Source organism: Pipistrellus hanaki (assembly GCF_964339955.1).
Source record: "Pipistrellus hanaki genome assembly, chromosome: 2".
Lineage (NCBI taxonomy): Eukaryota > Metazoa > Chordata > Mammalia > Chiroptera > Vespertilionidae > Pipistrellus > Pipistrellus hanaki.
In genome coordinates, this window is record NC_140504.1 from 149596430 (window position 1) to 149621221 (window position 24792).

At 36.2% G+C, this 24792-nt stretch overlaps 1 protein-coding gene across 4 annotated transcripts in view; it reads right to left on the reverse strand.

The window, feature by feature from the left end:
* Window positions 1–21184, reverse strand: part of LOC311616878 (serine/threonine-protein kinase TNNI3K) — a 309455-nt gene extending 288271 nt beyond the window's left edge. For 3 of the 4 annotated variants that reach the window (XM_084872811.1, XM_084872810.1, XM_084872812.1), the window contains exons 1-4: window positions 21079–21184; window positions 20383–20491; window positions 5085–5170; window positions 3978–4075 (exon numbers count right to left, since the gene is read on the reverse strand). In XM_084872811.1, the coding sequence (XP_084728937.1) occupies window positions 3978–4075; window positions 5085–5170; window positions 20383–20491; window positions 21079–21118 (333 nt within the window). In that variant the 5' untranslated portion in view covers window positions 21119–21184. The remainder of the gene's footprint in view (window positions 1–3977; window positions 4076–5084; window positions 5171–20382; window positions 20492–21078) is intronic. The other variant, XM_084872813.1, reaches the window with a different exon arrangement.
* Between the last annotated feature and the right edge of the window lie 3608 nt (window positions 21185–24792).

Genomic DNA, 24792 nt, shown 5'->3' on the forward strand with positions numbered 1-24792 from the left:
TATGAAATGTTAAAAAAAGAGTTGGCTAATCAAAATGCTACTGTTCATTCACTAAACAATTTTATTAAGTAGTTTGTGTATTAAAGTAGAAGTATGTGTGAGGCCAAATGAGATGTTCTAATATGCTTTTGTTCACTAACAGTCTTACTTAAGATCCTTGAAATTACAAATCTCATTTTTCCCTACAAAGTCTTGTGTTTCGTTTTAAGAGTACTGTACAATTCAGATACCATCTAAAGAAATGGGCTCTAGCCCACCCAGTGTGGCTCAGTAGTTGAGCATTGACCTATGAACCAGGAGGTCATGGTTTGATTTCAGGTCAGGGCACATGCCTGGGTTACAGGCTCAATCCCCAGTAGGGGGCATGCAGGAGACAGCTGATCAATGACTCTCTTTCTTCATCGATGTTTCTCTCTCTCTCTCTCTCTCTCTCTCTCTCTCTCTCTCTCTCTCTCTCTCTCCCTCTCTCCCTCTCCCTCTCCCTTCCTTTCTGAAATCAATAAAAAGTATATTTAAAAAATAATAATAATAAATAAATAAGTATGCCCCAAAGTAAGTTGCAAATATGACAGAAATCATGCAAAAGAGTTTATTAGCATACAAAAAAAATACAAATTTGACTTAACTTTATGTAAAAAGGTAATAAAATTTTGTTAATATTCAACATGAATATTTGTATTGGTAGTCTCAGTTCATATGTCAGTTCATATGTAATAAATAAATATTTAGAATTACAAATGAAAGAGATTCTCACTCTTTTTTCAGCATTTGGTACAAGAGGATGCATTATGTGAGCCAAAATAAGTGGGTTTGTAAATATTACCATCTACTTTTAATTGAGTTGACCCTTAAAATGGCAGATTATTATTATTTTTAATGTATGCCTGTTTATTTATTTATTTTAAATCCTTACCGAGGACATGCTTACAGAGAAGAAGGAGGAGAGAGGAAATAGAGAGAAAGAAACATTGATCAGTTTCCTTCCATATGTGCCCTGACTGGAAATTGAACTGGCAACTTTTTGGTGCACAGATGCTCAACCAACTCAGCCACTCCAGCTGGGCAAATATAGACTATTCTTAAAATAATCCTGTGAAGTAATCACATTCCAAATATATATTACAAATGTAGGAAGAATAGGAAAATGCCTACCAAAAACAAAACAAACAAAAACTCAAAACCCATTAAAGGAAGATGACATGATAGAGATTTCTTGCAACATATAATGCCTAACATGAAATATCAATTAATAGTTATGTAAAGAAACAACAAATGTAGTATATACTTAAGATAAAAATTATTTAATAAAAACAAACACTGAGGCAATCCAAATGTTAAAAAAAAAAAAAATTAAAGCAGCCATTAATGCTAGGTGCAAAAATGTAAAGTAAAATCTGAAAAAATAAAGAAAAATATGTGTAATCATTGCAGAGAAATTACAATGATATTTTAACACAAAGTAAAAACACTAGAACTGGAAAATATTACATCTGAAATGAATAATTTTTAGTAGTTAGCATCCAGTGGAAAGTAGCATAAAAATTGTTTCTGAAAGCATGTCCTCCGGTAAGGATTTAAAATAAATAAATAGACACAAGATGGCCACCACAAGATGGCATGCAGTGGAGAACAGTTGGTAGAACCCAGGCCTGCGTGGAAGGGCAGTTAGGGGCAACCAGACTGGCAGGGGAGGGCAGTTAGAAGTGACCAGGCAGGCAGGGGAGGACAGTTAGGGGCAATCAGGTTGTCTGGAGAGCAGTTAAGCATTGATCAGGCTGGCAGGGGGGTGGTTAAGGGGTGATCAGGCTGGCAGGCAGGCAAGTGGTTGGGAACCAGCAGTTCTGAATTGTGAGAGGGATGTCCAACTGCCTGGTAGGATCAGGCCTAAAGGGATGGTCAGACATTCCTTAAGGGGTCCCAGATTGAAGAGGGTGCAGGTTGGGCTAAGGGACACATCCCACTCCCCATGCAAGAATTTTGTGTACCGAGCCTCTAGTATTCTCATAAAGATTGTAGCTCTAACTCATTCAGAACCCATTTGTGTGGTTGTATCAGGGTAAATCTTAGGAAAATTAAGTAATATGAAAAAAATCTTCCAGACAGATTCAGAATTCATTCATGGTTTCACATATTGCCATGACTATGCATCAGCATCTTCCTAGTCATCAGAGCTCTCCTACTTTTACCTCTTGTCATTTAGCAGGAAAATCAGAATCAGACACTTTTCCCTACACCCTGAACTCTTGCTCCATTCCAGTTTTTCAGAATTACTAGTAAGTATTAAAAACTATTTAGCACTTACCTGATGCTTTCTCCCAGAAAGAATCAGAAAAATTGACTAGGCATTGACAAGGATGAAAAGGGATGATCATAAGAGCATTTGCACTCTAACTCACAGGAGTAGGTGAATGTGAATCATGGGGGATTATGGCTCTTTCCCCACAGTGGTAAACTCTCTAAAGGCTGGGAAGGGGTAGAATGCAAAATGATCTTGACATAAGCAAACAGTTACCCCTACCCGCACCTGCACATACAAAACTGATATAAAATTATATCATAGAGAACTGAAATTAAGAAAGAACAAAATATGCAATATAACAAGGAGTATATGAAAGTATGTATGACCCACTGTACTTGATTTTAATCATTATCCTAGCATCTATTAGAAAACCAAACTTTAACCTTTTCTATAAAATAAAACCTATATGCAACTCACTAGATTATTTTAATGGTTAAAGAAATAATGTATATAAACCTATTGTGATATTTAGCTCATAATAAATGCAGAGCAAGTAGAATCTTATTATAATTAAAGAATGAATAAATTATATATATATATATATATATATATATATATATATATAATATATTTTATTGATTTTTTGCAGAGAGGAAGAGAGAGGAATAGAGAGTTAGAAACATCGATGAGAGAGAATCATTGATCAGCTGTCTCTTGCACACCCACCACTGGGGATATGCCTGCAACCAAGGTACATGCCCTTGACCGGAATCAAACCCGGGACCTTTCAGTCCGCAGACCGACGCTCTATCCAACCGGTTTCGGCATAAGTTATATATATTTAACTTACATAAGTATGTATTTATAAAAATCTGAAAGATCTATCTCAACACTGAGTACCCCAATTTTTCAAATCAATTTTTCCATTTACTTTCTGATCAGGTACTGAAATTAGGTTGGAACATGGGACTGATATAAAAAAATAAATAACGGGAGCAAAAGTAGAAAATTTTAAAAAAGGAAACTAAAGGGAATCCCAGAGAGATTTTTTTTTTTTTTTTTATGAAGGAAAACATGCAGAAAAAAGAATGCAACTTCAATGTGCTTCTTTCATGAATTTTTCATTTTTAAATATATATTATTGATTTTTTTACAGAGAGGAAGAGAGAGGGATAGAGAATTAGAAACATAGATAAGAAGCATCGATCAGCTGACTCTTGCACACACCCTACTGGTGATGTGCCCATAACCAAGGTACATGCCCTTGACTGGAATCAAACCTGGGACCCTTCAGTCTGCAGGCCAACGCTCTATCCATTGAGCCAAACCGGTTTCGGCTTTCATGAATTTTTCAAATGCAACCTCATCCCCATCTGCACAGAGACAGCTTGGTCTCCTGGTAAGGAGCTCTGGTGAGGGAACCAGACTGCCAGGTCTTCGTTCCTGGTTCACCGCTGCCTAGCCATGTAACCTTGGAGACGGTAATATTCATTCAAGGAGTTCTTGTGAGAATTAAATGAGTTAATTATAGAAAGCATTAAAAAGAGTATGTGTCTGGTATTTAGATGAAACCTACTCAATAAAGAGCAAGAAATCAATCCAGTATTGTAATATTCTGGTCATTGTTAATGTTTTCCATTATTACTAATTTGGAAAAAAAAAAAAAAAAAAAAAGGAGCCTAAAGATAAACACACTCTTGGTTCTCATACAATATTTATTGGGAAAAAAATGCTGTACCTTGTAAACTGCCAAATGCAAGGCTGTAAATCCATTTCTTGTCAGTCGAGATGGGCGGAGCCCTTTTAACATAAGGGTTCTAATGTGAGACTTATTGCCTTAAAGAGAAAAGTTTTAAAAAGATTAAACTGTTGGGGGGGATAGACTAAGTGATTTTAAAATCGCTCTGAGTTAATGATAAATGTCACACTGATGTATGACAGTGTCAGATTGTTATTCTGCAGCCTTACTTAGTAGTGAACATTTCTATAACACTTATAAAACTTTGTACCAATGCATTTGTGTTACATTTTTTTAAGTAGTGCTCCCATCATCAAATGGTTTTAAAACATAAAAACATGAAAAATCATCTTAATAAACTATTAGTGGAAAAGCTTAGATAAAAATCTAGTTATACAGGAATCTTCAGAACATTATTAGCAGTCAAGCTTATTTGGATCAGAGCAGTCTAATCAATCGATTTGACAGAAATGGTTAAGAGATCTGATGAAAGTCAATACTTACATCAGTATTCTATTTAAAAAGCTGAGTTCAATGAATGCTAGTTCTAATTAACAAAAATGAATATTAATTATTAATTCATTAATTAAGTAAATTTATTGAGTACCTACTATATGCCAGTTACCATCCTAGGTGTTAGTGATACATGCATTAGTGAACAAAACAAAATATAAGCCAATTAACTCAATCTTCCCTTTGATCAGTCTTAATTTTGAGATTTTATCCTTGGCATTTATTACCTTCCACATATCTTACTGCAGATTGTGAAGCAATTGCTTGATAATTTTTTGAGTACTTCTGAATTTAACCTAATCCCTCACTAGCATGCCCAATTCTGCAAAATGCTCTTTGGATTTCCAAGCAAACTAGCTGAGTGACTTGGTTCAGGGTAGAAGCACAATGAAACAAACTCAGAGCTAAACCAATTGGTAAATCTGCCTGGTATTTACTGCTTCAACTGAAGGTTTTCAGAGTTGCAGGGGCAAAACAAAAGATAAATTGAGTATAAATAGAATTATTTTATAGATGGTTAAGCAGCTCAAATCACTGACCATATACTAGTATATTTACAAGTAGTTTATAAAGTATTGAGCTTCAAGCACTCACCTCCACAAATGCAACATAAATGAAGCAGAGACAGTCCATTTTCTGTGCGATAATTTAAATTAACTTTATTGAAGGCATCATCAGAGCTGAAAAAAATATTTTACAAATGATAAATTTCATCTTTTAGTTTATTATTTTTCATTTGAAAAATTATAGAAGGGAACCATCCTATCTAATAAAGGACTATGCTAATTGACTGTCACACCCTCACAAAGATGGTGGTGCCCATAGCCAGTAAAAAGGGAATATGCTAATTGACTGCCACACCCTCAAAGATGGCAGCACCCAAAGCCACAAGATGATGGCACCCAGTCCCTTCAGCCCCACTGGGGCGGCAGGCATGCGGCACAGCTGGGCCGAACCCCAGGCAGGTCTAGACACTATGCACACTGGCCTCCAGAGTTCCCCCGTTCCCTCAGCCCTCCAGACATCCAGGGTTGGTCCAAAGCACAGGCAAGCCTCAGATGGCACTGCCCAGCCACCCAGAGGAGTCTAAGGCTCAGGTAACCAGGGCCAGCAGAAGCTTGCATTGCCGGCAGTGGCAGCAACAGAGGTTTGATGGATATTGCCTTCCCCTGATTGCCAGGTCACCTCTCACCCCTGAGGGTTCCCCGATTGTGAGAAGGGGATAGGTGGAGCTGAGGGAACCCCCCTCCAGTGCATGCATTAGGCCTCGAGTGTTACTATAAATTCAGAAGTATATCTTTTCTAGGATTCTTTTGTACCTAGAAAATATATTTTTAATATATCTCTCTATAAAGAACTGTAAAATCAAGATAAAGTAATATTGAAAGTTTGAGAGACCATATTAAAGATTCATGCACACAGTCTGTTCTGTGCAAAATTTGAATGGTTCAGGGCATCTTGATGAATTAAAATTTATGTATATATAAAAAGTATAGACATTTGAAAATAAAATATTTCCTTCACACTCAACATTTCACACCATAGTTATGGAAAATTTCAAGAAATCCACTCCAAAAAAGAGAAGAAAAAGGTCAGCATCTGATAAGAGACTGGGAAAATAATACACTCCCAATGTATTACAAATTCTGCCTGAAGCAAAGTTGCCTTGTACTCTGACTGGGTCAAGTTTCACAGATAAAGAAGGACTAAACTAGGATAGTGTACAGGCTCAGATGAAAGGATTAGTGTTAGTGATTTAATTAAGGAAAGCCTTGCCTTGTTTGAACAAAGACTATTGCCCCACAATGGCCTTGGAGAGCTATAGGTGGCCTTTGGGAAAAAATATAAATACAAAGCTAAAATTATTGACCTCCTGAGGTCCTTGGTACTCCCAGGATGGTTTTCAGTAGAAATGATGGGATCATATCCTTGGCCTCCCAGGTCAATTTCAAGGTGCCTCCTGCCTATTTAAATCTCTTAAAGCTTCAGTGAAATAGCATAGTCTTTGTTGAGTGAGCCTTCCATTCCATTTGTAAAGTACTCACACTTAAAAGATAACTGTAAATACAGAATGTTATTAAGAACTTCAAAATCCATTGGAATTTTTAAATAGGAAAAGAAAAGGTATTATTCTCCAGGGTGCTGCTAAAAAGAGTCTCTAAATCTGGGTACATTGGAGGATCTCAGTGAAACACTTTATAAGCAATGGCAAGTCCGGTGGTTGTTTTCATAGATGTGGGGATATTCCAGAACGTTTCCACCCTCCAAACTTTCTGCGTTTCCACGTTCAACTTTCCAGCAGCACAGTCCACAGACACGCTGTTGACAAATACACCTCATACCTCGACTTGCTTTAGATTGCCATTTATAGAAATAAAATGAACTTCAATGAGTCATTTTACTAACGTTGGCAATATAATATAGCAAGGAACTCAGGATTTCATGAAATATAGTTTAACTGAACTCACTTCTGTCTGTACTTTCCCCAAGCTCAATGAACATTGTGGGGTGAAAAATGACTTCTGATGAAAATACCCCTAGTTTAAATGTCTATCTAAAATGAGCCTAATTATGAACAATAAAGCTATTTTATTTGTGCAGTACCTTTACAAAATAATGTTTGCAGTACACATTATAAAATGTGTGGCCTTTTCCTGAGCCTGACCTTTAAACTCTCAAAGTCAACTGCATTAGAGATGTCTTGGAGAAATTAAACTAATAGGTAGTAACAGATCAAAGAGCTCTCAGCAACCCATGCTTGGAAATGCATCCACAAAGGCCTTTTTTGTGAATGTGATTTCAAATAGTAAAGGTTTTCTGAAAAGCTGAACTCTGCTTTTAAAGCTGGGTGGATTGATTTTTTTCTCTTAAACTTTGTAGGACATCAGTGTCCTTAAATAAAAAGGGGAAATAACCTATGACCAGTAGTTGATGAGGCTGATTGGCAATGATTGAGGCTGAAGCTTCAAGAGATTTATTTAAATAGGCAGGAGGCACCTTGAAATTGACCTGTGAGACCAAGGATATCATCCCTATTGAAAACCATCCTGGGAATACTAAGGACCTCACAAGGTCAATAATTTTAGCTTTACTTTTGTTTTTCAAAGGCTCTCTAGGGCTCTTCTGGGACCAGACTTTGTTCAAAAAAGGCAAAGCTTTCCTTAATTAAATCACAGTTTCCTAACAGAAGTCCAGAGACATCATAAAATAGGGAAATTAGCGGGCGTCCAAAAAATTTATACAGTGTTTATTAACATACAGTTAATTTTCAAAATATAAAAGAATTTACAGAAATGAATAATTTTTTTTTGTCAATGTCTGTTTTCAAACTGATGACCCATTCTGGTCCAGGCACTGCTGATAACATGAAGCAATGGAATCACAAACATCAAGAATCATTTTGTTTGGTATTTGTGTACCCTCAATTCGTCTACTGCTGCTGATTCTGTAAATGTTAGCTTTTATGTATCCCCATAAAAAAGTCTAGTGGCATTTTGAATATTTTTCCAGATCCCTTATATAAGATTATTTGTTCTTTTGTGACTGTCTTATTTCATCTAGCATACTGTTCTCAAGGTTCATAGGTTTATCCATTTTGTTATGTGTCAGAATTTCTTTCCTTTTTAAGGCAGAAAAATATTTCATTATATATCACATTTTTTTATATATCACATTTTTTACCCATTCATCCACTGATGAACATTTGAGTTGCCTATATCTTTTTGCTATTGTAAATAATGCTGTTATGAACATGGTATATAAAAATCTCATTTAATTATGATTTATCATAAAGTCCTTATCTGGTTTAGATATTGAGTTATAATAGCCTAATAAAATTAAGTAAGAACAACAACCAAAAAGTCTAATGGTACTTTAGGTTAAATTTTCTTGGTTCAGCTGAGACCAGTTTGGCTCAGTGGATAGAGCGTCGGCTTGCGGACTGAAGGATCCCGGGTTCGATTCCAGTCAAGGGCATGTACCTTGGTTGTGGGCACATCCCCAGTAGGGGGTGTGCAAGAGGCAGCTGATCAATGATTCTCTCTCATCGATGTTTCTAACTCTCTATCCCTATCTCTTCCTCTCTGTAAAAAATCAATAAAATATATTAAGAAAAATTTCTTGGTTCAAAGCTTAGTCTGGCTTCACCAATTATTTCAAATCAGTTAAACCTGAAAGAGAGTGAAAATTAAGTGCATTATCAGCTGTTAAAGTGTGCATACAGTTTTGGGGACATTCTGTATTTTCAACAATGGAGATATTAAAAGAACAATAAATCCAAATGGGGGAAAAATAGGTTGTACTTAAAATCATTTTATCATTCAATCCATTATCTAAACTTTGCCAATGCATTGGATCAGTCTGGCATAATACCTACTGAATACCAACTGTGTGCCCCACCTTGATCATTTATACTCCCTTCAGATTGTTTTCAACAGTCTACTTGATATAAACTACTTAGTAATTCCTGGACAATTTTTAGTGCATCTGTCTTGGGAACATACAAGTTAGAGAGAATCCTGGAACTGACCTGAGCATTATTTCTGATCTCTACTGCTCCTATCAGCTTTGCAAAGAAAGTAAACACTAAATAAACTGAAAATACATGATACTAAAGTCCACTGCTTTATTTAAAAAAAAAAAAAATAACACCAAGTGAATGCCTGCTGTTTACATAAATAAAATTGAAAGCAAGAATTATATTTGAGTTTTTATTCAACAATCACTTATTGGCTCCTTATCTCACTGAATCTTTTTAAAAAATTGATTGATTGGTTTACAGAGAAGGGGAAGGAGGGAGAGAGATTAGGAAAGGAGAGAGAGAAACATCAATTTATTTGTCTTATTTATGCATTCATTAGTCACTTCTTGTATGTGCCCTGACCAGGGGGTCAAAACCAAAATCTTGGCATACTGTGTGTGCACACTAACCAACTAAAATACCTTGCCAGGGCAGCTCACTGAATCTTAAACTAGACTTGGCCATTCTTAAGTGACTCAGTATAATACAGTTCTAAAGAGCTCCTCGCTCAAAACTGAGCTGTTGCCTGCTGCTTTGTTCTGCTGTTGAATTCTATCTTCCTTGAATTCGTGCAACTTCTATTAATGCCAACAAAATGAACCAACAGAGAATAAACTCTCACAATATCTGGTAGTCAAATGCAATTTTAATAGCACAATTTTTATCTTAACTTTAATAACTGGAACATAATTTTTAAAAAGAGTTACTTTGAAACTATGTTTGAATCCTAATTTTCACTTCCCATTAACTTCTAGCTGAATGTTTCTGTTTTGATACATGCAATTAAAATGTTCAAGATTTTAAAGCAATCATTCCTAGGAGAGATATTTAATTTTACTTTATTTTGCCTCTTCTAAAGCAACTGTGTATGTCAACTTCACTGCCAACTGAGCATCACTTATGTATTCTAATATCCTCCACTCAATTTATTTTTTAATTTCCCCTTACATTTTTCATCACCTACCATGCCATACTGTAACTTAACATATCCTAATAAGTTCACAGTGCTTGCTGGGGCATAAATGAAGTTCCTAATTAAAATGAAATCACTATTATGAATACACTTCTAAGTCTCTCCTTAATCATTAAAAAATTGTAGTTCTATATCCAAAGGTTACTTTCTTTCTTGTAGCATAATGAACTCTTTTCTTCGTCTTTACCTTTTTTCCAGGAAAGTAGGCAGTCCTGTGATCCAATTAAACTTATTTCTCATGAACTCATCCTTTCAACACAATATCTGACATGACCACCAGTGGAAACTTTCAAAAATATAACATTTCAACATTTGGCCAAAAAATAATACATTACTGTCCAAAATATTCAGAGAGGTAGACTCATTTTTAAAATTAACTCATTGTCTGAAATTTAAGGAAAGACCAAGGGGGTAGAAGTAGGTAAGAATTTGTCATGGATCATCTAGTTCCCAAATTGGTAATTTAGGTTTCAAATGGCTGGCTGTAAGTTCCTGTGTAGTTCTCTGTGGATGATGCTGTTTTCCCCAAAAAACAACAGAAATAGAAAACAATCATCAATAAGATCTTTTCCCAAGATATATCTCTAGGAATATATCTTGTTTGTCTGATATCTTCCAGATCAAATATGCAAACTAACAATATGAAATTTATTCATTCATTTATTCATTTATACATACAATAAACAATTATTAAGATATGGTGGAAGACAGAGCAAGAATAGCTAAGGATGATAACATTGGGACAACAATAATTCTTACCTCAGGATCTTGAGGTTTATGTGGTTAAGACCTCAAAAGGCTTTTGTAAATATTAGCTGCTATAATAATTATTTTTACTGAAGCATTAATATTAATTATTTTATCTCTTTTTATTGTTTTGCTTTGCATTTAAGAAGGGGAAAGGGAAAAAGAAAGAAAACATGGAGGTAATGTGGGCTAGAAAAGAAAAATAGAGGAAAGATAAAAGAGGGCAAGTTAGAGAAACACAGAGAGAGAAAGAGACAGATGGTGAGTGGGAGATAGAGAGCAAGAGATGGAGATCAAGCTGCTTCATAAGATTTTTTACACAATATTCCTTTAAAATTTCATTCATAACTGATTTATTGATAGCAGAGAGGAAATGAGAGGGAGAGAGATAGAAGCATCAGTGATGAGAGAGAATCACTGATTGGCCACCTCCTGCACATCCCCTACTGGGGATCAAGCCTGCAGCCCAGGTATGTGCCCTGACTGGGAATTGAACTGTGACCTCCTGGTTCACAGATCCATGCTAAATCACTGAGAAACGCTGCCTGGGCCATAACTAATTTTAACTAGGCAAAGAAGAAAATATAAAGTAGGAAGGTAGGCAGTCTTGGGGCAATGTGAGTTAACTTTTTTTGATTTGAGGTCTTTCTGTTGGTGCTGCTATTTTTTGTTTGTTTGTTTTGAGTTTAATCCACTCTGCTGCTGATGGGCAAATTAGCACAATGTATTAACCAAACAAGCCAAATAATACTGTTACTCTAGCTTACTTTACAAAAGATGACATTCTCCCCTCAATACTCTATTAGCAACTTGATAGGGACATTTTACTCTTCTTAGATAAGCTCCATCTGCAATACTTATTCACTTTATAATAGCTAAACTTCATAATTGGCTATAGTTCTGAAAAAGTAGATGTCTTATTTGGAGGATAAGTATCGTGATCTGTAGGTGCCCAGAAGAACTTTTCAGGGAGAAAATAAGAAGTAAGGTACATCTCAGAAAACGTCTTAATTTTTTTCTGTTTTAAAACTTTCTCTAAATGTTTGCAACATTTAGAACAGCATTTTCTGACTAGTTTTGTTTATTTATTAAACTTAATCAATTCAAAGTGATACATTGTCATTATTGGCCAAAATATAGCTACTCAATGTCAATATTTATTAAAATGAGAAAAAATAGTGTTCTATTTTTTTCTTTTTAATTATTATTGCCAAAAGTTTTACATAGGTATCCTTTTACCTCAAGTGACCACTCCTCTCCTTTCCTTTCCCCCAATACCTTGCCCCCAGAGCCCTAGTGTCTGTATCCATTGGTTATGCTAATATGCAAGAATGCCTACAAGTCCTTTGATCTCTCTCCTTTCCCCTCACCCTGCCCATTTTTTATTGGATCATTTACCTTCTTTTTGTTAAATTGTATGAGCTCTCTGTAAATTTTGGAGATTAAACCCTTTTCTGAAATATCATTGGCAAATATGTTCTCCCATGCAGTGGGCTTTCTTGTTGTTTTGTTGATGGTTTCTTTTGCTGTGAAGAAGATTTTGATTTTGATTTTATGTAGCAGGATAAAAAATTAACACCCAAAAATCTATGGCCTTTTTATATAACAATAATGTACTCACAGAAAGAGAAATGAAAAAAAAAAATTCCATTTACCATTGCACCAAAAATAAATAAATAAATAAGATACCTATGATAAACATAACTAAGGAGTTAAAAAGACCTATTCTTGGAAAACTATAGGACATTAAAAAAAGAGATAGAAGAAGACATAAACAAACGGCAGAACATACCATGTTCATGGAGTCGTAAGAATCAACATTGTTAAAATGTCCATACTACCCAAAGCAATCTATAGATTCAATGCAATCCCCATTAAAATACCAACAGCATATCTCAAATATCTGGAATAAACTCTCCAAAAATTTATCTGGAATAAAAAAAAAAGACCCCGAATAGCCACAGCAATCCTGAGAAAGAAGAACAAAGTTGGAGGGATCACAATACCAGATATCAAGCTATATTATCAAGCCATGGTTCTCAAAACTGCCTGGTACTGGTACAAGAACAGACATATAGAACAATGGAACCAAACAGAGAACCCAGAAATCCGCTCAGGCCATTATGTTCAATTAATATTTGGCAAAGGAGGCAAGAGCATACAATGGAGTCTCTTCAATAAATGATGCTGGAAAATTTAGTCAAATACATGCAAAATAATTAAACTAGATCACCAAATTACACCATATACAAAATTAAAACCTAAATGGCTAAAGAACTTAAAGATGGGAAACCATAAAAATCCTACAAGACTCCATAGGCAGCAAAATAGCAGACATATGTCATAGCAATATCTTTACAGACACAGCTCTTAGGGCAATGGAAACTAAGAAGAAAATAAACAAATAGGGTTCTTTTGATTATGTGGACAAGCATGGCTTTGGAAAATTATAACTTCTTTGGAGTACGGTGATAGAGATCCAAATTTTATGATATAGATTAATCAGAAAAAAAAAGATTTACAGTGAAATTAGAAAAATGGTGTTCTAAAATTGCTAATGACTTAAAAGCATGTTGAAACAAAATAATCTAATTAGGGATCTTTTAAAAATTGCATGTGGCTCTCCACCACATAAGTATTTTTCAAAGATCCTAGAATAGTAAATGTATCATCAGATAGTGGTAATGGGGGCATAAATATATTCTATATTCTACTCCCACACCTAGGGATAATTTTGATACATAGGTTATAGCAAAATCATGGAGAAGCAGGGGAAAAATGAAAGGTTTTCAAAGATAATTCTGATCTATACCTCTTTGCCATGCCCAGGTTGAAAACCAAGATAATGAAAATTGTGAATTAAGTAGAGTTGCATGCAATCCCAGCACAACCATACCAATTGTGCAACCTATTTAAATCCAGCTTTATTTGATTAGACTCATTTCTTTAGGAATAATATGTAAATTGCAATATCTACTTTAGAGTGTTGTTAATATAAACAATGATGAATAATTCTTAACATTTTTTAGTATTTACCATGTGCCAGTCACTGTGCTAAAGCACTTTATATATGCAGGAGTTGGCAAAAGTATGTTCATAGTTCTAAATATGCAAAACAGTTTATTCTAATATTATAATTTATTAATTACAGTGTTGTTTATTATTATTAATCTACTTTTGCCCATCCCTGTATGCATTTAGGATTATATAAGCTAATACATACTAAAATACCATGTAGCATGCCTAGCATACAGTAGACACTATATTTTTAGTTTGTTTTCCTTTCAATTGCTATAGAAATAGGTATAAGAAACCAATAAAAAATACAAATGTAGTTAAACAAGATAAAGAGGCTGTCTGTAGTGAACACATATATTAGTAGTTAGACCTGTAAATGGATAACAACACCATGAACTAAGTGCCATTATACTGAGTAATGCTAAGATCAAAGAGAACATAGAAGACGAAATAATCAGACAATGGTCCTCTACTGTACACTTCTGTCTTCCTTCTTTTGTCTTCTATTTTTCCTCATCTCTTCCCACCACCCAACCATTAGGTCAACAAATGTCAAAAGTTATAAGTGAATGCAACTTTATGGTGGAAGATGAAGGAACATTCCATTTCCATTCCTTTTCTTACTCATAGCAAGTTCTCATTCCAAAGGTGCCATAAATTGGCATAAACAAGATAATGTTTTAGGTCTTTCTGTCTTTTTAAAGTTTAATGCTGTGTTGTTCTGTACTATATTATGAGTGAAAGCTATAACCAAGAGACTGTGTATTTGAGCTGACAGGAAGAAGCCTTGGTGCTCTATGGTGAGAAAGGTCTCTTAATGAACAAAATGAAGATCTACCGTCAATGCTATAAAGGAACTTGTCAGCAAATGAAAACAAAACAACAAAATCCAAAATAAAACCCCAGAAGAACCTTTTTACTTCAATGATGCTCCACTTGTTACTCTAGTGTTAAAAAAAAAACAAAAAAAAACTTTTTTGGGGGGGAAGGGGAGGGTATCTTTTACAGTTTTTCTGCTATCTTATTTTAGAGAAAGCCTGATGTCAGGCAGCATAATACAACTGCTCATCACAGGAATACTCCTCACATTGTATAAGACATGAATAAAGATGAGAAAGAGAAATATTTTAACACATATTTGACATCTAAAATGTCCTACTCATTTAAATGTGATTTTGTACAATATTATAGTTTATCTTCCCAAATACCCTTAAGATTTTTGTATGTGAGCCAGCGAGTGAGACAATTTCTATTCTCAGTACTCCATTCTTTTCTTTCCTTGTCATCCATTATTTTATTCTAGAGGAAAGAAAATTCTGTGAAATTTGCCCTACGCATGATTGACTTTCGTTCCTGGACGATGCTCTTGGCCTTGATGGGATCAGACAAAACAGGGTTCTCCTTTTTTTTTTTTTTTTTTCTGTTTGTTTGTTTGCTTGCTCCATTAATTCTCTGGAGATCATACTAGTTGCCAGCTTTCTGTTCTCATGTTCTGCATTCCTTCATGGATAGCTCCTCAGGCAGAGTTCTCAGCGTAACTCGGATATCTTCTTACAAGTCTAGTTTTCAAACTTTAGCAGAAGTATCCTTTTTACAAAAGTATTACCTGGGGAGCTTGTTAAAAATTCAGGTTTCTGGAAGTCATCCCCAGAGATTCTGATTCATTTGAGTTGAGGTGGAATCATGGAATCTAAAATTTTAGCAAGCACTGCTGGCTACTCTACGTAGGAGGTGCTTAGCCCTTGGAGAAACATGATTCTGAGCTCTGGTAATCCTCTCCTTGGCTTCATTATTATCACTTCTGGCTAATTGGATGTGTCTGTGGCTTCCTTAATGGCTTTAGCACCAGGCTACCAAGTCTTCCTTTCTACAAAATGTCCTACCATTATTTTCAGGGAATTTGACATCCAGTTTGATGAGCCTTTTAACAGAGTGTCTAAAAACTCATTAAATCTCTTCTGACCACAATTTTCAAAATTTGTATTTGGAATTTTGCATAATCTTGAAGTGCTCTAACATTTTACATTTTCACTTTTGAAAACACCCTCTTCAGTTAAAAATATTTTATTCTAACTTTCTCACCTTCTAACTTTCAATAAACCATTTGCTACTCCCATTTGATAATAAAGTCTTCAGTCTTTCAAACTGCCCTATTTGTCCAATCAATCATTGTAATAAAAACCTTCAATTACTCAATGCCTACTGTGTATTAGGCCCTGTACTCGGCATTTAATTGACATCATTTTGCAGATAGCCTGTGAGGTTATTAACCTCACTTAAAAATATAAATAAGGCTCAGGAGATTCAGTAAAATATCTAAGGATATATATTGATAGTTTGTAAATAGAAGAAGCTAGATTTAAAACTGTTTGTATGACTGCAAAACCCTTAACCTTACCAACAAAGCTTTCTTACTCAACTTACATAAAATGGTCAAGATGTTAGTTTTTCTTGGTTCACATTTATTCTTGCCTTTATATCTTTGCTGGAATGCTTTTTATCTGGAATGCTTTTTAAAATCAATGAATCAATCAAGACCCTATATCTTTATTTTATATTTATTTTTCTTCTACTTGGCACTTGTCATAGACAGGCTTCTATGAATTATTTATATACTAGAGGCCCAGTGCACAGATTCATGCACCAGTTGGGTCCCTCAGCCTGGCCTGTGCTCTCTCATAATCTGGGACCCCTCAAGTGATGTCAGACTGACAATTTTGGCCTGATCCCCTGCAGGCTGCCTGGCAGTCTGAGATCCCCCCAAGGTATGTAGAAGTGCCTGAAGCAACAGGCGGCTGGGGAGGAGCCTGAGCCAGGCACCATGCCACTCCTGCTCATCCTGGCCCCTCTGCATCTGCCACTGCAGCTGATCACTAATGCTGTCATAGAGGCAGGAGAGGCTCCTGTCATCACAACTGCACTCGCCAGTGGTGAGTCCGGTGTCTGGCTCTCATCAGTCAGCTGAGCGGTGCTCCCGCTATGGGAGTGTACTGACCACCAGGGGCCAGCTTCTACATTGAGCATCTGTTCCCTGGTGATCAGTGAGTGTCATAGCAACCTGTCAAATGGTCGACTGGTTGAAGGGTCAACCGGTGACTTAGGGTGATTATATATATATATATATATATATATATTTATACTCTCAACCAGATTTTCAAGTCCTATAATAAGAAGCAGGTATTATAGTAAGAAAAGTTTTCTCTAACTTTAGGCTCAGTGAAATAAACCAGTCAAAGACAAGTACCATATGATCTCACTCATATGTGGAATTTAATAATAATTTCAAAAAAAACCAAAACTGAACTACCAAGCAAAATAGAGACAGATGTATAGATAGAGAGCAGACAGATAGTTGTGGGGAGTGGGAGTGGCCATGCTAGGCAGGGTGGATAGATTGAACAAAAAAGAAAAAAAATAAGAGTGGGCTAATGGACATGGACATGTGGTGATTGGTGGTGGTGGAGGGTGATGAGTGGAGGGCATAGATGGGCTAAAAGGTGATGAAAAAATTAAATTAAAAAAGAAATTCATATTAAACACACACACACACACACACACACACACACACACACACACAAGAAAAGCTCTCTCTATGGAGTCACGACAAACTTGCTACAGATCACAGTGCCGGCACATGATCTGAACAAACATGACATCTCTGTTATTTAATTTATTATCCACCAGAAATATTATCTTCCATGCATGATCATGGTGAGGATAAATAATGTCTTATATTTGACTAGTGGCCCAATGGATGAAATTCATGCACATTAAAAGGGGATTAATTTGAAGAAATAATTTAATAAATATTGCTATTTGCCCTTTCTCTATAATAGAAATGTCAAAGATGAAAGAAAATTAGTAAAATGTATATGAAAACCTTTCTTCTGTCAGAGTCTGGGTGCACCACAGGACTAGAGTCAAGTCTCCACCTTCCCACATGTGCCTCAAAATCACATGAGACCCAGATCCAGCTGGCCCCTACCCTCACTGGGCTAGATCCAGACCTGGTCAGTCCCACCCTTGTCAAGCCCTGCTGGGCAGAGGACATCCCCTGGCCCGACACTAGGACTGGGGGTATGGCCTGAGGTTCCTCAGCCAGACCAGGGTGGGGGGTATGCCTTGAGGTCCCCTATCAAGCCCCACCAGGTGTGGAACATGGCCTGAGATCCCTTGTCAAGCCTCGTTGGGGGAAGAGTATGGCCTGAGGTCCCCCCATCAAGCCTCACCAGGCAGAGGGGGGGTGGGGGGGAGTGCACAGCCTCAGGTCCCCCTGCCCAACATCAGGAGGGATGCAGCTTAGGTCCCCCATCAAGCCCCGCTGGGTTGAGAGCATAGCATGAGGTCCCCTGTCAAGCCCCACTGGTGAGGGGTGCAGTCTGAGGTGCCCTGTCAAACCCAGTCAGGCAGGGAGGCACAGCCTCAGGTCCCCTGGCCTAGTGCTGGAGCAGGGGGCGCAGCCTGAGGGTTCCCCGTCAAACCCCACTGGGCGGCAGTTGCGGTCTGAGGTCCCCCACCTGGTTATGAGGTTGGGGGTTAGGGGTACACCTTGAGGTCCCCTGTCAAACCCCACTGGGCAGGGGGCATGGCCTGAGGTCCCCTATCAAGCCCTGCTGGATGGGGGATGCAGCTTGAGGTCCCCTGTCAAGCCCTACAGGGTGAGGGAGGGCAAACCTCAGGTCCCTGCTTATTGCTCCTTAAGGCTTCTTATGGGAACTTGGGTTCAGCTGTGGGTGCAGCCATCTTTGTGAGGGAGTAATGGTCAATTTGCATATTCCCTCTTTATTAGCTAGGATGTGTCTGGAATAGCACCTTAAATATAGCTGGCATAATACATTTTCTACTATAATCTCCCTGCTGCTGATTCTTGCCTCTCACCTCCAATACTAATCAGGAAAAAGGCGGTCACTTTTATTTCATGTAGTGACAATGCAGGAAAAGGCAGCTATAGTGGGAGCTTTCAAAATACCTGCGTGTTGATGCGGTGTGAAAGAAAAATTTACATCTCAAGCCCACTGCTTAATCCTTAAAAGGATGTTGTTGTTTCTTTAAATCAGGTGTGAGCCGAAACCGGTTTGACTCAATGGATAGAGCCTCGGCTTGGGGACAGAAAGGTCCCAGGTTCGATTCCGGTAAAGGGCACATACCTTGGTTGTGGGCATGTCCCCAGTAGGGGGTGTGCAAGAGGCAGCTGATCGATGACTCTCTCATCGATGTTTCTAACTCTCTATCTCTCTCCCTTCCTCTCTGTACAAAATCAATAATATATATATATATATATATATATATATATATATATATATATATATTAAATCAGGTTTGATATATTTGTATAATATTAAATATTTCCTTAACTAAAATAACTAAGTAAGGTTTTGACTTTATAAAATTGGGGAAAATCTCTTCAATCGAATCACATTTCATTTAGGTATATTTATCTTAGTGAATAAAAGCTAGAGGGCTTATGATTAAGTTCTATATTCATATTTCTTATTCAACAAAACAAATATATATGTATAAAGCTATTATACTATTAAAGTACCAGTCACATCTTTATAGGAAATTTAAAATTTTCCCCATATCTGAGCATGGAATAATACTTGTAAAAGTCAACTCAATCCAGGGTATCTCATCACGTGTGTCAATGCTGAGTTAATCATTTTGTGCCAAATAAATAACAGAAGAATATATTTCCCAAACCATAAATTGAACACTTATGAAGGCCTTATGGACCCCTAACAAATTTCATATATACTATATTATAACTAGATAATTTTTTTTGCCAGCTATGTGAGTTTAGTATGTTTACTATATCTGAAATTTAAAAATATAATGTCATTTTGTCATTGCTTTATACTTGTTTTCCAAGTAATATGAAGTTCTTTGTCATGAGAGTACTATATGACTAACACAGCTGCAAGTGAACATGGCTAACTGGCCTGCATGGAACTGTGCCTCAGGCAGGCAGCTAACTTAAACTAATGCCCTCCCCACCCCCAATGTATCTAGTTTATCAAGGCCAGATTCAATTTCTCCATAAGGATGCTTGTATATACTAGTATAAGGGTCTGACCCCCTTTTCTGAAAGCTTTATGTGTTCCAAGGTTGTGGCACTATGCCAGATCATTTTTCTATTATTACCTTAGAATAAAACCCACTGGAAGCCTGAAGCCAATATAACTCATTGTTATATGATTTTTCAGGGGCAGAATAATACTCGGTTCCATTAAGAGACATCCTTTCAATGTCAAGAGACCAGAGGGTTTGTTAAAATTAGACTTAGTCTAGTCGTGCAAACAAAACAACGTGGCCAATATTCTGCCATCATTGGGAAAAGATGTCTTGTTTGTTGGCATGACTTACAAGAAAGAGCTAATTCCAGAGAAGACTGTTTGCATCAGCAACAGTATTCAAAGGCTAGCCCTACATTAGGTTCCTCCCCTTTTAAACTAAAGTAATGGGAGTGTAGAAGCCATATTTTAAGGATATAATCTGTTTATATGGTCAAGAAAGGATAACTTTACATTATAAGACTGAGAACATGACTGGATAGGATTTTGTTTTTAAGTATATAGGGATATATTTTAAACAAGATAAATTATGAAGTCACTTATACAAAGAAATAATAACCTTACCCAAATATGTGCCTTAATTCTGTAAATTCTTTTTCTTTGATCTGTAGGTCATCTTTTAATCTTTCTGTTATAATAACATAAGATTCACTGACCTTTTTTTTCCATTCATCTAGAAAAAAAAGGATAAACTTATAGTTTAAATAGTCTTGCAAAATGTAAACACAGATCATAATAAAGAAGTAATTAAAACTTTTTTATTCTTAATTCTATATATTTAATTTAAATTACTGACTGTGAGCTTGAAATGCAGATGTTTATATTTAAAAGGCAATCATATTGAATTGGAGTGATTAAGAACCCATTTGATATTAGATAATACATTTACATAAAATATATATTTGACTTATTTCATTGGATTTAATCGCTTTTTAATTATAGCAATCTCCAGTTTCTAGAAAAGAGTTTTTTTGGTTCTAAATACTAGGTAGTTAAGACATAATTCTAAGAGCCCTATATTCAGCAGTATTACAATTTTTTTCCTATAATATTATACTTAGGAACTAATAATACATTTTTGTAATAAATTTGTTTTTCTCTATTTCAAAAAATTAATTTGAATTCAGATAATATTCATAACACTTTTGTATAATATATCATTTTATCACCTGTATAAAAATTAACAAACATTCCAAGGAAATGTTAATTATCTACAGCTATTAATGAACCATATTACATTTAAAGATATAAAATATTTACCAGTGCAAGTTTGGGTTGGTCTAGATTTATAATTTCCCATTTGTTAGATGTTTCTTCTTTTCCCCAGTGCAGTTCCTCGCATTACAAGATTCCAAGTTCAAGTGCTGTAACAGTCCAGTAGAAAAATACTTTGATAGTCTGGCTAAAAATAAGCAGACTACCAAATGGAATGTCACCCAATAGTGACAAAGAACAAAATAGTGTGTACTTTCAAGGGTAAAATCATAAAGGAAATTAATCAGCCTGTTTAAAAGTGCTGTATCAAAAATAAATAGCAAATGTTTCAATAGGATTATTTGCCTCCATCAATTGATTACCTACCCATGTATACTTTAAAAACATATTTTTAAATCTTTATTGCTGAAAATATTACACGTCCCCTTTGTTCTCCCATTAACCCGTTATAGCCTGCTCTGGCTCCCAGTCCCAGACCTCCACCACTCTACTGTCTGTGCCCATGGGTTATGCATATGCAATCAAGTTCTTTGGTTGATCTCTTCCTACCCACCCACCCATCCACCTCCACCTTTTCTCTGAGATATATACTTTTATGGGGACTCGGTTCTTTAATAGGCATATTGTGAAAGAAAAGAGCCACATGCTAACCTGACAAGCTCAGGGAAGGCCTGCGTGGCAGTCTTGCAAACCCAGAGACCAAAGATAACCAAAAAAGATGGTTTGAAAATTAAATATCTAACAGGTTATAGTAGGTAGTCATGTCCCAGGTATTTTCCCAGACAAAGATCAACTTTGATCTTTTTACTGAGCCCATTTGCCTTTTTGCCTCTAAGATAACATATCTATGAGATGTCTGGATAACTTGTAACTTCCCTTTTTCCAGAACCCCTGGGGCACAACCAAATGTAGTGAGTGCCAGGACAGATGCCTCAAATTCCTTTGTTATCATTTTAATTGTTCCTGCACTCACCTGAGTACACGTCCATCATTTTACTTTTTATCCAATCCCAGGAGTCTCCCACCACTTTGCTTTCTCCCGCCTCCTTAGTCCATCACCAATGAATTTCATGTAACCCACCTATGTCCCTCCTTTGATTTCAGTGTATAAATAGAGAAATGTAACCTGCCATTTTTCGGAGCATTATCTCAATCCCTTGAGGTTCTGCTTCCTGGCATATGTCGACAGTAAGGCTCAAAAAAACTCACAAAAAAATTCTTTACAGGTTTCAATGTGGTTTTTTTCCCCCCGTTAACAATATTTAGAAAGTGATTCAGTTATATATGAGGTCCACAAAGAACTATAAAAACTACCTCGGAGTTTCTTTCAGAATCATTTTCTCCTGAGCCAAACTCATGGCAGTTGGAGAAGAGTGACTGTAATAGAATTTACCTCTACATATAAATAATGAAAACCCATATATTATGTCATGTTACTAATAGAAATGATTGCAAGTTTTTCCTATATTAAAGCTACAAAATTATGTTTATAAGAAGAAATTTTCAACATAGACCATGATTTATTTATAATAATTATTCTTCATGCTGACCTTAAGAATCATAGATAAGAATCTAAGACACTGAGTTTTACAAATAACATTTCACAAAATAATGACAAGAACAATAAGAAAAGTACAGATTGTGGATGAAAAGGAGCCACATGGTAACCTGACTACCTCAAGGAGGGCCTGCCCTGAGTGGCAGCCTTGAAAACTCTGGAGACTTGAAGTGACCACAAGGATGGTCTGAAATTAAAAACCTTTCATTAAAAGGCAGTTTATGGTGGGTTGTTCTATCCTAGGCCAGGATCTTCCCTGAGAAAAGATCAACTTTACTAAGTCTATTGTCTTTTTGCATCTAAGATAACATACCTGAGGAAATGTCTGGGTAACTTGTAACTTCCCTTTTTTTGGACCCCTCAGGGCACACCAAAGGAGCCTGCTGGAGGGGACTGAGACCAGGAACTCCTTCATTGTTATCATGTTAATTATTGACTGTTAACAATCCTGTACCCACCTAAGTAAAATAAGTATGTGTCTATCATTTTACTTTTTTATCCAATTCCAGAGGTCCCCCCTCTTTGCTTTCTCCTACTTCCCTAATCTATCACCAGTGGATTTTGTATATCCCTCTTATATCTACTCCTTTAATTGTAATGTATAAAACAAGGTAAAAAACTGCCATTCTCCACAGAATTGTCCCAATACATTGAGATTCTGCTTTCCGACAACTGTTGACAGTTTGGTTCAAATAAAACTCACAAAAATTGTTTACAGGTTGGAATGTTTTTTTACATTAACAAGATAATAAGACTGAATGTCTGTTGTATAGCAGATACTCATACAATTCTATTCAGTATATATTATTTCCATATTATGGTTAAGAAAATCTAGATTTGCTAGTAGGTGGTAGAGTCTGGAATCATTTCTGATCTTTATGATTCTAAAGTCCAAGCTAGACATTATTAGTGATACACATTCTATAATTTATCTTTCATTCACTTTCCACTAACTTCATGAGGGCATTTATCTTCATATAAGTCTATCAACATAAATGAACTCAGGGTACAATGAGATAGAATGGAAAACTCTGAAAAAAAGATATTTGATTTTTAACTACATACTTATTTTATATAATTTATAAAATTATATAAATTTATATTATACCTATAAAGTATACATTTTAATGTTGAGATTCCCCTCCAGAGACTATAGTTTGAATATCACAGGTGTAGATTTTGTAGTTATGATAGTTGAACTAGAGGCCCAGTACACAAAATTCATGCACTGGTAGGGTCATAAGCAGCTGGTGGTGGCCAGCGGGGTACTTCCTCCCTTCCCCTGGTTGCCTGCCACTGGTCAGGGCCTCCCTCCCTTCCCCTGGCCAGTCCCACCCCCTGATAGAACTCCCAGAAGAACTGCTGGTCAATGGGACAATTTGCATACTACATTTTATTTATATAGGATGTTCAAACAACTGTTTCTTTTTTAAATCAAATACTTCGATAAATTTGTTTCTGCACAACTTTTTCTCAGAATAAATGAGTGAAGTTCCCAAGGTAGGGCTTCCATACTGATCAGATATAAGTGGAGAAATAGGTATCTGACTTCACGGACATCTCTGTCCTCCCTTTGATATAACTCTCCTTATCTTTCCTCATCAGTATATGCCATGGTTATTGATGTCTGCTATGCTTCGGGGGCCTCAATTTACTTGATCCATGCATTCAATTTTCTTTGTTCGAAGGACAGACATCTTAATTGCACCAGCTTTCTTTCAGGTCAGAAAGTCTTTGCTTTCCCCAGGTATGCTGCCTTCAGGATCACTGAATTCAGCACCTGGCTTCTTCAGTACTTCCTTGTTCTGAAGATCTTACCAGATGGTATTCTTTGCAAAGTTTGCAATTACCCAGGGCTATGTCTTGGAAAGTAATTTATAAATACTCTTTTTTCTCAAATGTCCTTATAAATAACTTATGTCTCACACCAATAATAGTGCATTAGCCCTAGGAGGAGGGTGGGATGGAGGGCATCAAAGGGGGGATAAAGGAGGACATATGTAATATTTTGAATAAAGATAAAATTTAAAAATTAAATTAAAAGCCATGGTTTTCATATCATAAATCCAGAGGAACAGGGATGAGAGGCAAGGCTGTAGGCCTTCTGTACAACATTTACATTTGTGTGTTTTTCCTGATTTCCTTTCTTATATCCTCTCTCCACCATCTCATACATTCTACCCATGTACTGTGTGTATGTG